The sequence below is a fragment of the Paroedura picta genome, chromosome 16 (genome assembly GCF_049243985.1).
Source record: "Paroedura picta isolate Pp20150507F chromosome 16, Ppicta_v3.0, whole genome shotgun sequence".
NCBI lineage: Eukaryota > Metazoa > Chordata > Lepidosauria > Squamata > Gekkonidae > Paroedura > Paroedura picta.
Genome location: NC_135384.1, coordinates 14408724 through 14424665, shown reverse-complemented (window position 1 = coordinate 14424665; position 15942 = coordinate 14408724). Strand labels below are relative to the sequence as shown.

The 15942-nt window shown below is 40.1% G+C and overlaps 1 protein-coding gene across 1 annotated transcript; it reads left to right on the top strand.

The window, feature by feature from the left end:
- The first annotated feature begins 357 nt into the window (after positions 1-357).
- LOC143825417 (vomeronasal type-2 receptor 26-like) lies at positions 358-14325 on the top strand. The gene is made up of 8 exons (XM_077313447.1): positions 358-378; positions 2406-2491; positions 6322-6613; positions 7317-7640; positions 8381-8608; positions 10491-10562; positions 11862-11988; positions 13427-14325. The coding sequence occupies exons 1-8, from the start codon at positions 358-360 to the stop codon at positions 14323-14325; spliced, it is 2049 nt and encodes a 682-aa protein (XP_077169562.1).
- The last annotated feature ends 1617 nt before the right edge of the window (positions 14326-15942 follow it).

The window sequence follows — 15942 nt, the reverse complement described above, 5'->3', positions numbered from 1 at the left end:
TCCTGAAGGCACAAGCAAATAATACGACCTTCATTTAAGTAGTACAAAATCAAGACCTTGCCATTAGAACTGCATCTAGATAGAAACTGGGCTCAGGTGATCTATTGTATTCCCCTTTCCCCTTACCCAGAGTAACCGATTATGCATGCGGCGATCCGGGCGCCGCTTCTGGTTGCGTCCCGGACACCCGGAAACTGTGCTTTTTTCCGCGTTTCACGAACACGGCTTTTTCGGCGGCATGCACCGAAGCTGCGGCCGGTTGCAGCCGGCACCATGCGTTATCGGTGATTTTAGTCGCCGCCATTCCACCCTGAATGTGCGCTAAAACCCCTGTGCATAATGGGTCTATGAGGCATCATGTTAATGAGCGCACCTCAGGTGAGTGCCTCGAGGATCCCCCCCATAGGTTGCTTGCTGTAGGGCAGACTTCAATAGGCAAGGGGATCCCCGGGCAGATCCCCGGGCACCTCTGGACTCCATATGTTTTGGTCCAGTCCACTAACTGCGAAGTCAGGCTCCTTCTCCCATGGTCTGTCGAACCACTCATGGAATGATAATAAAACTGAGGCCTTTTTTATACCCAAGAACTCCGTGTTGCATCTAATTCCAGCCCAAAATGTCCTCCTGCAAGTCTGTGCATTTCCCCCAAGTTGACCTGGAAAGTAATAATAGCATCACTAAATTAATGTGTGTTTATTATTCTGGGCTAGTGTCCAGATATCTCCCTAGTGAAAGACAAACACTGAGTATGCATTGGAAATGTGTACAGTAATTATGTAGTAATAAAAAATTGAGAACACTAAATAATACATGACCAAATATAACTATGAATACTGACTCCAATAGCCAGGAGGGCCTCATTCCACTGATCGACCTGGAGGGATGTAGATCAATATTATTCTTTTATGATATTCAGTATCAGATGGCTCTTGAGAGATGAAGGACTGGACACTGTCTCTGTGACTGGATTTATAATGTGTCTGCTGCAATTGAGAGTTTTAAAATATCCCAGTCAAAGACAGTCCAATGATTTAAAGCCTTTTAGAAAGACCAAAAAAGAACACCTTATTAGGCTAACATTACTCCCATGCCATTACAGATGGCTTTTACTTACATAAGATTCCAAGCTATGCGTAGACCCTGTGATATAGCCAATTCTCAAGTGCACCAAGGTCTCAATGTCTCTATATGGCCCATTATGCACGGGGGGATAGCTCACATTCAGGGTGGAATGGTGGCGACTAAAATCAACAATAATGCACGGAGCCGGCTGCAACCGGCCACAGATCCGGTGCATGCCGCCGAAAAAACCACGTTAGCGAAACGTGGAAGAAAGCACAGCTTCTGGGTGACCAGGGCGCAACCAGAAGCAGCGCCGGGGTCACCGCGTGCATAATCGGTTTCTCTGGGTTTTGCCGCCGTTGCGTCCCATCCCATGCATGAGCTGTTTGCTTCGCATCTTCCCCCTCCACGTTTTCCATGTGACCCGAAATCGCCGTTTCGTCGGCCATGCATAATGGTCCTATATGTGGAAACATACTTCTTAATATGGCCACTTCATGATGAGCCAAGGAACATCATTTTAAGGTTAATTCTGGATGCTCCAGCAATGTCTGAGCATGACAAAGTTTATTATCTGAAATTGATACATATATATCCAGTAGAATGGCTCTTTATGCTCTTGCAGGCAGGAATATTAGAGCCATAATGAACGGTGGGGGGGGGGGAAGTATCCTAAGACCAGCCTCAAGCATCCTAAAGCATCTTTTATATACTTTCTTTTTTCTTTTATTCATGTTTTACTTCATTGTGACAGCCTTTGGCCAGTTCAACAAGTTATCTACTAATATTTATAAGGAATAATATACAATTAACTGGAAATGCAATTATTTGGAAATTCATTGGACCTTCCCAGTCATAAGGTGTTAACACTGTCATTTCCTTTCTGCAGAAGTTCGATAGATGTCTACAAAGTTAGGGTAGATATTTATAGGATCTAGTCACATAGAGGCTCTGCCTAACTGCCAAAGACCTGCTTTCAGTGTTACACATAAACCTACTCCCTAACATTACGTGGTTGGATCCTCCAGCTGTGGCAGCAAATTTTATTTAGGTCCACCATCCTGAGCCCATATTCTAAATACCAGAGAGCAAGCTTGGTGTAAAAGTTATGACTGCAGACTTCTAAACTTGCAAGCCGGGTTTGATTCCAAGTTACACCTGATAGCACTGATGAAGCTGTTCTGCTTGAGCAATAATATCTGGGCACTCTCAGCCTCACCTGCCTCATAGGGTGTCTCTTGTGGAGAGAGGAAAGGGAAGGTGCTTGTAAACTGCTTTGTGACTCCTTCTGATAGGTAAAAGTGCCATATAAAAAGCAAATCTTCTTCTAAATGCATCTGCAGGCTGAAAGCTATCAGGGACCTCTGACATGCACCATGCACATGCTCTCCTGTGACAAGATTGAAACAGGGATTAACTGCAGCAGCATGTAAGATATTGGTGTCAGCTGATACATTTTAGGCATTGGTTTCATCTGATACATCTTAGGCCTAGTACTTTTGGAGAAGGGAACTGTGTTGGGTTACCACCAGCTGAAGTGGATGTGGTTGCTCACAGCAGTCAATTGTCATTCGGATGCCCTTGCACACACTACATCACAAAGCAAAGCAAAGGCCACAGGAAAGGTCAAATAATTGACAGTTTTGTAGGTGGAAGAAATCAGTCACTTAGGCCCCAACCTTCTAAAAATCTTTATTGCACAGACACTTATTGATGATTTCCGAACCACAAAGGAATCAGCTGGCCTGTTTGGAAACTTTGGAAACAACAAAACCTTCTGCCTACATGTCTAGTTCACAGTGCAGCTGGTGTGGGGCCCTGAAGCAGTCCTCAGTGGGGGGCAATTATCTCCAGCCAAAGTGTCAAAACAACTGGTGTCTTCCTTGTTTGAAATGGATTTCCTGAAGGCACAAACAAATAATAAGACCTTCATTTAAGTAGTACAAAATCACGACCTTGCCATTAGAACTGCATCTAGATAGAAACAGGGCTCAGGTGATCTATTGTATTCCCCTTTCCCCTTCTGTTTCATGTAGGCTTCCTTCATCTCCTTCCCTCAGATATTGTTCTTCGTTGATTTAATAATCACTTCTATCTAACATATTGTATCCTATTCTTCCTCTTCAACCAAGCCCATCATTAGATCTGGGTTTTTAAAAAAATCAGAAAAAATCTCACAATGGAAAATTTTGTTTGCAAAGACCCACACTCAGTGGAATAATAATGCTGCTTTTATATTAAATGAAATAATTTTGAATTCTCCATTTATAAGATAGAATACTCCATTTTTATTCTCAAATGATAAAATGAATGAAACCTCTTTATATGTTTTATCATATATTGATCTATTTTTCACAACTGGGAAATGATATTTTATAGAGAGGTATTCCTTTAATCTTCTTAGGGGGGGGTCATTTGGATTTTAACGGGTGAACCAAAACATTGATTAGAAACGTGAGGAATGATGCAGCAAAACTGATGTGATAAAATATGATGGGCGGAAAAGTGATATTCTACAGCCATAAGGGAAGTTTTGTTATTGAGATTCTGCTGCTACTAATACTGGTGCTGCTGGTGCTGCCAAGTTGTATAGTGTGCAGGACGTCTTCCATTATTTGCTCCATATATGATGACCCCTTCCCAATCCCTCACAACTTTTATCAGCCAGGGGACCTTCTTATAGGCGGGATTTCTGCTCAAGTTGCTTTCTTAAATAACCCTCCATCTTTCCTAGAACACCCGGCAAGTATGCTGGTTGATGATCCTGGGTAAGGATTTGGATTTTTTTTTTCTTTGACTTAATCTGATCACTCTGTTTAGTCAGTTGTTAAGCAACCAGAGAATGGATTTTCATTTTATTTACTTCTGAGACACCCCCTTTCTCCCCAATGGATACCCAAAGTGGCTTACATTGCTGTTCTCTCTTCCTTTTTATCCAAAAAACTGTGTGGGAGGCTATGCTGACAAGGTATCCAACATTACATAGAAAGCTTTCCGAGTACAATGAAAATTCAAATTAGGATTTCTAGGATGTTTACCAGTATACTATTTTGGCTACTTAATGTTATCTTTCTGTAGCTTACTTGTATCTTTCTAATCATGTAGTGTATAAATAACAATAGATCTTCTTTTCAATGGGAAAAATTGCATTCCAACAGGGTTTGGGATTGTCATTTGTTAATGCTGACTCTAATAGCAGATGGTGGCCAGAATGTTGCCAGGTCTGCCAGACCAGCTGGCAGGGGATGTGGGTGACCTTATTGTAAGCAGGGAGCATAAAAGCTGAAAATAAATGCAATGTGCCTAGATCACTCAAAAATGACTTAAGCACTCTGGGGATTTGGGGAGATAGCCCTCTGGTTTGTGGGGGAAACATCAATGTTAGTATAAGCTTCTTTCCATAGATATATGCCCAGTACCCCCAAGAATTGCCAGCTCCGCCCCCATTTCACCAAAATGCTTAGGTCACTAGTTGATGTAATAGGCATATTGCAAAATTTTCAAACTTGTTGCCTTTTGAAGGTGTTAATTTTGGCGAGGAGGTCTGAATGTCAGGAAATTGCCAACTATACCAGTGGGTATAGATTTCATAGGTGAGCAGAGAGTGGTAAGAAAAACCAAAAACATGAAATCTATTCACATTGCTTTTAAAATAGTTTGGTGTTACGTATGTGCCTACCAAAATAATCTCCCTCTGCACTTTCTCTGTTGTTAAGAAAAATTGTCCGTATATATAGAGGGATGATGTCAGATTTCAAGATGGGAACGTTATGTTGGAAGTCTTGAAGTTCAAACTACAGATTGATATTTTGATTTCTGGCTCCATGTTTAAGAATGTAAATGTTGGACTTTTTAGCACTTTTTCATCAACCATCCCCGATTCCTCCCATCAATCTGGGTGCATTTTTCACCATTGCTTGTGAATCACATTCCATCAACTTTCAGACAATTGCAGCTCACCTCCAATAGAGGGTTCCCATGTGGGAACCCTCCAATAGAGGGTTACCAAGGCTTTTTTTCCAGTGTAGAAATTATGCAAAAATGTGTCTTCAGCTCACTGGTTTAAACTCCGAGATGTGTTGTGGCTCGATTCCCTCTCTAGTAGCAGCTGATAGTCATTTGTGCATCTTTGTATACCTGATTTATTTGTACAACTACCCTCTCTCTTTCTCCTCTCTTGACCTGGCTGCTCTCCAACTTATTTGCTAACGGTTTGAGCCAGCTGTGGATTCCTTAAATCTACAATGAAACTTTCCCATTTGAGGCTGGCTTGAGTCAGGGTTTACTAAAGCTTGTAAGTTAAATAAAGAAACAGCCTGAATAACTTGACTGGAAAATTCTCTGCTCAGATGGCAAATGAAGTTTTTCCCCAGTGCCTTGGGAATATATGGCCTCATCACCTCCCAAACCTTTGACAACCACTTTCAAAATTGACATATACCCCATTTCCTGTGTGCAAATATAAACTCATTTATTCTCACTGTTCCCAAATACATTTGACTACCTCTACAAAATATAAAAATCTGTGCAAACACCATTTCCACCAAGGTTCCCCTCCAAAACCTTTTTGGCGCTCATTGCTTAATGCTGGGAACTGCCTGTCACATCTCCTAGGCTCGAATGAAAGTTGTTGTCGGCTGGTATAGGAATCAACGGGGATTGTGGTGGGTTCAGTTGGGGTGGTCAGGGAAGGAAGGTGCAAGTGGGTTTCAAGGGTATTGACATATATTTTCTGTATCTGAGCTACCATGGCCTGGCTGGTACAGGGAGCACTGGCATAAAAGTAGAACAAACACACAAACAAATAAATAAAATGAATAAGACTGACCATTGTTTTGGAGTCATTATAGAAAGTAATAACTGTTCTTTTAAAAATATATAGTATGAATTTCAGCAGTTTTTGGACAGTCTTTGAATGACCTAGGTGTATAAACAGCTGTTATTTGGAAAATGTAAGAAGTCTGAAGTCACGTGAAAAAGGATAGGGACCAAAAGAGATGACAATGATACCATGTGAAACCAAACTTATATCAAAATGGGTTGGCAAAGACCTTGTAATACCCTGTAAGACCTTATAAGTCTGTTGCACCACTAGGGGCACGATATCCATTGTTATACTGTACGAAATATGAATATATTGGATACGAGCAGTTAGCTAAGGGCACTGCTAAAGAAACCAGTTCATAAACTGGATGCTCAGGTGAGAGGAAGAAAGCTGTAAATGCAGTTTGGTTGCTTTCCTACATATCGTTTTTGTAGGTCCATAACAAAAAACTACCAGAACATTTTGGCCTTGGCTTTTGCTGTAAAAGAGCTGGATGAGAATTCCAACTTCTTACCAAACATCAGCTTGGGGCTCTACTTCCTCAATAGCTACGGACTTGGAAGGATGACTTTTAAGGCCACACTCAGCGTACTTTCTGCGCAGCAGAAGCTGGTCCCTAACTTCAACTGTGATAACCGGCAGAAATTCATAGCTGTAATTGGGGGGCGTTTGTCTGAAACCTCTGCTCAGATTGGCTCCATTTTGAATATCTACAAGACTCCTCAAGTAAGCTATGAACATTGTTGTTGTTGTTATGTGCAAAGTCGTGTCCAACCCATCGCGACCCCATGGAAAATGATCCTCCAGGCCTTCCTGTCCTCTACCATTCCCCGGAGTCCATTTAAGTTTGCACCTACTGTGTCAGTGACTCCATCCATCCACCTCATTATCTGTCGTCCCCTTCTTCTTTTGCCCTCGATCGCTCCCAGCATTAGGCTCTTCTCCAGGGAGTCCTTCCTTCTCATGAGGTGGCCAAAGTATTTGAGTTTCATCTTCAGGATCTGGCCTTCTAAAGAGCAGTCAGGGCTGATCTCCTCTAGGACTGACCGGTTTGTTCGCCTTGCAGTCCAAGGGACTCGCAAGAGTCTTCTCCAGCACCAGAGTTCAAAAGCCTCAATTCTTTGACGCTCGGCCTTCCTTATGATCCAACTTTCGCAGCCATACATTGCAACTGGGAAGACCATAGCCTTGACTAAACGCACTTTTGTTGGCAGGGTGATGTCTCTGCTTTTTAGGATGCTGTCTAGATTTGCCATAGCTTTCCTCCCCAGGAGCAAGCGTCTTTTAATTTATTTGCTGCAGTCCCCATCTGCAGTGATCTTGGAGCCCAAGAAGAAAAAAAAAAGCTATAAACATAGACATAATAATTCCGGCATATGATTGAATATGCTAATTTCATTAATAAAAATGACAGTGTGTTTTCTTTCAGCTGACTTATGGGTCATTTTCCCTTGCAAAGGATGACAAAAAACAATTCCCTTCCATATATCAGATGGTGCCTGATGACACCTATCAGTACAGGGGAGTTGTACAGTTACTTCATCATTTTCGATGGACTTGGATTGGGCTCCTGGCTATGGATGATGACATGGGAAACCAGTTTTTGCAGAGAATAACACCTCTACTCTCCGAGAATAGCATTTGTTTTGCATTCATATACAAAATAACAAAGGTGACTTACATAAAGGATATGTCAGACTTTATGCTAAACCAAGCTGAACACTACTCGATATTAATGGACAAAAAAGTCAATGTATTTTATTTTTATGGAGAACTTTTTGCCATGTTGACTTTAAGAATCACGCTATATTTATTTCCTTTCATTTTATTACCCCATCTGGATAAGGTGTGGATAGTTACATCACATTGGGACTTTGAGTCATATGCTATCCAACGAATTTTTGATACAGACTCCCTCCATGGTGCCCTGTCCTTTGCAGTCCATTCCAATCAGCCTCCAGGGTTTCAAGAATTTCAGCAGACCATAAGACCATCATGGGCTGGAGGAGATGGTTTCATTCAGACCTTTTGGGAGCAAGCATTTAGCTGCGCATTGAAATATGAACAAGGGGATATGAAGAAAACCTGCAGTGGGGAGGAGAAACTGGAGAGCCTTCCTGGACCTTTGTTTGAAATGCAGATGACTGGCCATAGCTATAATGTCTACAATGCTGTCTATGCTGTGGCCCATGCTTTACACAATATCCACACACATGAGTCCAAACGTAGAAAACATTCGGAAGGTGGGAGGATGGATGTTCAGAATATAGAGCCATGGCAGGTACTGAAATTATTCATACTGCTCTGTGGATCATTAATGGAAGACTTCTCTTTCTACTTCCACTTTGCATGTTCTCCCACCAACATAATGATTCAAATATCATGATGTTTTTGTTTTTGATTTGTTTGTGTGAAGTTTGACTTTTTTTAACCTGGCTTCAATGTTTTCAGTAATGAAACTGTCTTTCTCGTTTGGTTTGTTTTTCATTTTAGCTACACAAGTTTTTTAGGAAAACCTTGTTCAACAATACAGTTGGAGAAAGCATACAGTTCGATCAAAATGGAGAATTAGTTACAGTTTTTGATGTCACCAATTGGGTTACCTTCTCAAATGGGTCATTTGCTAGGGTGAAAATTGGACGACTGGATCCTCAAGCCCTTTCAGAGAATGAGCTGACTCTTGAAGATGATCAAATTGTGTGGCATAGAAGCTTTAACCAGGTGTCTGATTTCCTCCACTCAATTCCTTCTTTTGCAAGCAAGACCAGTACTTTTTAAACAGTGATGAAGTTTATGTGTGTTTGTGTGTGGGGGGGGAGAGGTTAACTCAATCATATTTTCTTCATGTGCCTCTTCCCATTATTTTCTGGAAGGTTACATTAATCGTTCCAGTTTAAATTCCTCTTGAAGCATTCTCCTACTACATTCTGCCAAATCTATTGAATACATACTGTTTCCATTTCCCCAAGAATTATGATACCGGTCAACTGCCATAGTACATGACTGATATAGAAGATAAATCTAGAATTTATATAGAAGATATTCTTACAATATAGATAATGAAAATAGAATTTTTCACAATCTTGGTCTGAATTTTGGTAAAGATTTCATTACTATGTTTTCATTACTATGTTTTCATTACCAGTTTTCATTACTAGGTTTTTTTTAAGTAGTTGTTTTGTCCTTCTTGTTCAGTGTTATGTAGAATATAATTGTGCAATGAAGAGATTAGATGGGTTAGCAGAATTCTCAGATTTTGTAAATGCCTTATAATATAAGTGAGTTTGAAAACCATTCTTTTTTTATTCATCAAATTTTTATTTTTCAAAAAGTAAAAGAAAGAAATAGAATTGTTATACATTGTGTAATGACAATGTATTAAAAGTAACCTCCTTCTAGTTCAGCTTTTGTTATCTTTTTAACTAGTTCAGATAGGGGCCCCATTGTTTTTGAAAGACTTCTTCAGTTTTCCTGTTGACCATCAACATCCATTTTGCCATCTTGGCCAAGTCTGCCTACTTGGTCAACCCAAGTATAAGAATGGTAATTCTTGTACTTTCCATTTTCTAGCCATGACTAATCTGGCTGCCGTCGTCGCATAAAAAATAGTCCTTTGGTACATATTGGGAGGCACTGGGGTGGTAGGCTTAATAAATTATACTCTGGTTTTAGTTGAAAGTTAAGACCCCACATTTTCTGCATGATAGTATGGACTTTAACCCAGTATTTATGTAATCTATCACATTTCTCCCACATATGATAAAAAGAACCCACTTTATCTAAACATTTCCAGCATTTGTTATTACAATTTTTTGCAATTTTGGCAATCACTTTCGGTGTTACACACCACCGATAAAACATTCTGTACCAGTTTTCTCTAAGAATTTGGCTGTTAGTTAACTTAGGGATTCTGGACAATATATACTCCCATTGTTCAAGTATCGAATTCGCCTCTATATTTTGCATCTATTTAATCATGCCTGATTTAACCTGCTCCGTCTCTGTCTCATGTTTTAGTAACACTTTATATATTTGCCCTCGAAAGTGGGATTTCTCTTGAATTAATAGGTTCTTGAATTCTGGTATAGAAGCCACTAGATCTAGAGGTTGGTGAAATTCAGCGTTAAACCTGGATTGCAATTGGTTCTATTCTAACCAGTGGATTTCTACTCCACCTTTTTCTAATTCTTGTCTTTTTTTAAACTTGACATTTTTGGTAGCAGAATTTTATAACTAAGAAAGGTCTTTTTGTTGAACTTTGCTAAAGTGTGCTTCAATTGGGGATTTTAGTATAGATGGGGTCGGAGACAGTCTTCCTTTATACTTCCCCCACACCTTTAACAGTCCGGCAGTCCAGGAATTCGGTTCTTTTTTCTTTCTGATGGCCACAGCTTCTTGTGAAAGCTGCCCCCTACTGTTTCCTTTTCAAATGTCAGTTCTCTCGATAAAAGTCCTCGTATCCAGTCCAATGTGTACATCAGTACTGCTGCATGATATAGTTTTAAATTGGTTACGCCTTGCCTACCTCTCTTCTGCTCATCCTGCAGTATCTTAAAAGCTATTCTTGGTCTTTTTACACTCCATATACATTTGTTAATTTCAGATTGCCACTTTTCCCATGTTTCCTCCGGGATTTCCATTGGCAGCATTTGGAATAAAAGATTATTTTTTTTTGGTAATACAATCATTTTAATTGTTGCTATTTGAGCAGACCAGGGCAGATTTATGTCATCCCAATTCTTGATATCAGACTGAATTGTATTCCAAAGCCTTTTGTAATGGCCCATAAAGAGGTCTTGGAAGTCTTTATCCAACTAGAGAACAAGGTATTTGACCCATTTTGCGTTAACTTTGCAGCCTGTGTACTGTTTTATAATTTTTTTCTCTACATCTGGGAAACCTTTCTTGTAAAAATTTGGAAGATGAGAAGTTTGTAAGACTTCTTGTACAGTTTTGAATAAGTAAATTTATGCACACTGGGAACTCTGTCCTGAACACAATTTTGAGGAAGATTGAGTGGTTGTGAAACATTCCATTGAAGATGCGGCTCAATTCAGGAAACCCCTTTGTAGTTTCCAAGGAAAGAAAACAAATGTGCTTTGCCATTGACAGCCTCTCTCTAGCAGGACCCTTCCTATTTACCTTCTAAAATCCTATCAGATTTGAATAGCCAGAAGCAAGTGTACATCAATTTACATATCATTCAGTGCATTTAGTACAACAAAGAACATTCCTGGTCAGGCCATGTAACTATAGCAAGCTAAACATCTAGATTCAAGTCCAATAGAACCATAGAGATCAAGAAGATTTTCAAAATATGACCTTTTGCGAGTCAATTTTCCTGCAGCTTTGACAAATGGATCTTTGACTATTGAAAACTCATCCCCAAAAATCATGTTGGTCTCTAGAAGTTCTTCTGGACTCAAATCTAAGTTGTTTACTGGAACCAACCAAGCTACCATGAGACAATACCATGGTGAAGTTCACCTTGACCATATCACTGCACTAAGCAGTGTCTCAGCTGCAAAAGAGTGTATGGGTTGGTGTAACAAGCAGATGCTTATATAAGTTATAAGAAAAATTACCTGTAAATGATATGATATCCATCAGAGTTTCAATAACTGAATAATTAAACTGACCGGATTGAATACACCAGAAGTTTGCTTTGAACCCAGGCTGATTTTATACAATTAAATGCAACATTTTAAAGTCCAATATTGCTGGTTGCTTCAATATTCCAAATTCTTTGCTATGCTAGAAGTTGAGTGTTCTCTTAATTTCCACCTCTGTGGTGAGCACTTCAGGCACCTCATGGTTGACAAAAAAATTGGGAGACAGGAAGGCTGCAGCTTAATACAAAGTGCTCATTTGTTTCCTCTGACATCATATGTACTTCCCCAGAAAAAAAATGTCAAGCCACCCATTGTCAAAAGACAATTATTCAAGGCTTCCCTCCCTTTCTGTTTATGGACAGGTGCTTCCCATTTCTGTCTGCAATGACCCCTGCCAGCCTGGCTTCAGCAAGTCAAAGAAAGAGGGAAAGAAATTTTGCTGCTATGATTGTACTCCCTGTCCAGAAGGGATGATCTCTGAGAATAAGGGTAAGAGACATGTTGTAAAACATTTTTGTTGAACGGACAGAAATAACAGAAGATATAAAGTTACTCTATCATTTGGAAATAAGGACATGCAGCTTTCCATGACATAGGATGAAACATCAACACTTGTGCTGTTCAAATGTAGCAAATAAAGATGTGATAACATTTTTCTAGTTGTGTATATAAAGGTAAAGGTAAAGTTATCCCCTGTGCAAGCACCGAGTCATGTCAGACCCTTGGGGTGACGCCCTCTAGTGTTTTCATGGCAAAGTCAATACGGGGTGATTTGCAAGTGCCTTCCCCAGTCATTCCCGTTTACCCCCCAGCAAGCTGGGTACTCATTTGACCGACCTCGGAAGGATGGAAGTCAACCTTGAGTTGTACTTGGTAATACTTGTGAATATCTGTCAATTCATGCACTCAGGAGAGGTCTGTAAGATGTCACTGAAAACTTGAGTACCACAAGAAATTGCCTCTCTCCATTTTTCCCAGATAATGTTATAGTACAATCAGGTAAGGTAATATTGAACAATTGTATTGCTGCGATATCCTATGGTCTAGTGCAATAAAGTTTGAATTATTGATATGCTAATATAACATTTGGTGAGTGCTCTTAAGAAGTGTAAAGGGAGCCATGGAGAAAGGTGGACACTTGCAGACAATGCATTGGATTTTTGTTAAGCTGTCCAACTGGCCACCAATATATAAATAAGCAGGAAGCAGAAGAAGGTGGAATTGTTCTCTAGCTTATGCGGACTATTATCATTTAGCCACTAATAACAATCCTTTTTTTCCTTAGACCTTTGTGTCTGAAGAAAATCTTCAAAAGATTTCTATTCCTTTCTGAATCAATGCATCTTCAAAATTATAAACTTATAATGCAGGCATTTCAGACAATCTTTAAAGCACTCAAAGAGCAATATACATATTTCGTTAAGGGCTAATTGGGCAGAGAGGGGGCGGGGCCAGTCCAGGTGAGGCCCAATTGGAAGGCACAAAGCGCCTTCTGATTGGGATCTCACCAACACAGACAAGAGTTCTAGCTAGTCGGGTGAGGCCCAATCGGAAGGCGTGAGATACAGACTGGACAACTTACAGACTGGATAACTCCTCCCCTTCCTCTTACCACTGACAAGCTCTAGCACCCATTGTATTCCTGGATACTATGGGCTTTGACTCTATTTCTCTATATCTTGCTAAGGCAGGATCTATATCCCTTTTCAAAATGTAGACCTCAGGACAAGCAGTCCAACAGGCTGCAAATTTGGTTAGTCACTAAAACCCATACTATTGTCCCAAAATATTGACATGTATGTAGAAAGGGGAAGCTGAATGAGGAGAAGAAAGGGAGGGACATTAATTTATACCTCATTTATATCATTGTCTCTTACCTACCACAAACAACCTTGAAATACTGAAACAGCTCTTTTGATTCCTTCAGATATGGATGCCTGTGTCAAATGTCCAGATCATCGATTTCCCAGTGAAAGCCATCAGGAATGCCTTCTCAAGGTCCCAAGCTACCTTTCATACAAAGAGACTATAGGGATCATTTTTGTCATCTTGGCTGTATCTTTCTCTCTGGTCACATCATTAGTCCTTGGGACCTTCATGAAATACAAGAATACTCCCATTGTGAAAGCCAACAATCGAAGCCTAACCTACATTCTCCTCCTCTCCCTCCTGCTTTGTTTCCTCAGCTCCTTGATGTTCATTGGAAAGCCAGGGAAGGTGACCTGCCTTCTGCGCCAAATAACTTTCAGCCTGATCATCTGTGTGGCTCTTTCCAGTGTCTTAGCCAAAACTATCACTGTGATCCTGGCCTTCATGGCCACCAAACCAGGGTCCCACATGAGGAGATGGGTGGGTAAAAAACTGGCCTATTCCATTGTCCTTTCTGGCTCCTTAATTCATGCAGTGATTTGTGTTGTTTGGGTTTGTATTTCCCCTCCCTTCCCACAAATGAATATGCATTCACAACCCAGGGAAATCATCCTGGAATGTAATGAGGGCTCTGCTATGATGTTTTACTCTGTCCTTGGCTATCTGGGCTTTCTGGCCAGTGTCAGCTTCACAGTGGCTTTTCTTGCCAGGAAGTTACCTGGCAGTTTCAATGAAGCCAAGTTCATCACTTTCAGTATGTTGGTCTTTTGCAGTGTTTGGTTTTCCTTTATTCCAACTTACTTAAGCTCTAAAGGAAAATCCATGGTGGCTGTGGAGATCTTCTCTATCTTGTCCTCTGCTGCTGGCTTACTGGTTTGCATCTTTTCCCCAAAATGCTACATCCTTTTGCTGAGGCCAGAAATGAATATTCGGGAGCAGATAATTAGAATCATGTGAAGATATCAGCAATTTCTTCATACTAAATCTGTTATCAGCAGAAATGGAATTGAAGAATAAAACAGGACTTTTATGGGAGGGGGAAGTAATCTAATGGCATGAAGCATCTCAGTATGATGAATAACCTAACTCAACACAGCAAAGAATGTTCTTCAGATAATGTTGTTTTTATGAAAAGAAATGTTCTCACAGCAAAAGAGTCCTCTAGCTCTGTGTTGTATAGAGTGGAACAATGAACTCTAAATAACAACAACAAAAAATGACACTTTTCTTACTCTTTCTGGCTCTTTCATTCAAATAGTTTTTTTCTACACTTTGCCTAAATGCTCTCTCCACATTCTCTCTAACCAATTGCTCTTCACCAGTAATTGAGTACATAAACTTGTGCAGACAGTAAATTCAGATAAAACCATGAGCCTTCCTGATTCTCACTGAACTCTACTGGGCAGCACATTTTAATTGCTTAAGGCACTTTATTATCAAATCTGTGCCAAGTCATCAGTTTCCCAATTTTCATGTGTGGCAAGGAATAAGCAGAGCCACCGTTGACACAGCAGGTAGATGTGAGAACCCTAGTGGTTTGCATGCTGGGCTTACACAAGGAGCACAGCATAGAAGAGGCAGATGGGACCCCATAGTTTGTATAAGGGTGATGTGCAAGAGGGTCCCATCCTTTTCACTCAGTATTTCATAGAGCAGCTTCCCTCCAACCCACCCTATGTGATGTTTAACAGCTTTATGACTGCGTGTGAGGTTTCATATTGCATGGGATTGAGCCTGTTGGCAGGGAATCTCAACAAAATGGTGATTGGTCTCCCTGGGGTTCCTGGCCTCAGTATGTGGCATATAAATGAACATGGCTTGCATGGTTGGGAGACCAGGGGCTCTCACAAGATGGGCACAGTAAAGGTAAACCTTTTGACATTTTTCTAGGTGAAATAAATCAATCATTTAAGCCCCCTAAATCTGTATAGCCCAGAGACTGACTGTGCATGACAAAGTAATAATTTATCTTCTGAAATGGATACATATATTTCCAGTAAAATGGCTCTTTATGCCTTTGCATCCAGGAAAAATAGAGCCATAATGTGCAATAGGGGAGAGAGGAGAATTGTATCCTAAGACTGTTATAATCTAATTACTGTATTTTATCTGTTAAGATCTTTTTAATTGAATTATATATTCTCTTTTTTCTTTGTAGACATTTGTACTTCATTGTGAGGTCTTTGGTCAATAAAGTAGAAGTTATCTACTATTATTTATTAGGAATAATATACAATTAACTGGATATTCAATTATCTGGACATTCTACTCAATTAATCAGATCTTCCTAGTCATAATGTGTTAAAACTGGAAGTTAATAATAATATCAATACATTAACTTCTGTTCATCTTCCGTGTTTTTTGTCCTTTCCTTTGGCAAAATTTTGTGAGATGTCTACAAAATTCAGACAGATATTGATAGGATCTAGTCATAAAAAGGCTCTGCCTGAATAGCTAAAGACCTGCTTTCAATATTACGAATAACCCTACTGCCTGACATTATATAATTGACTCCCCCCCCCCATGGCAGCAGATTTGTATTTAGGTCCTCCATCCTGAGCCAATATTCTAAAT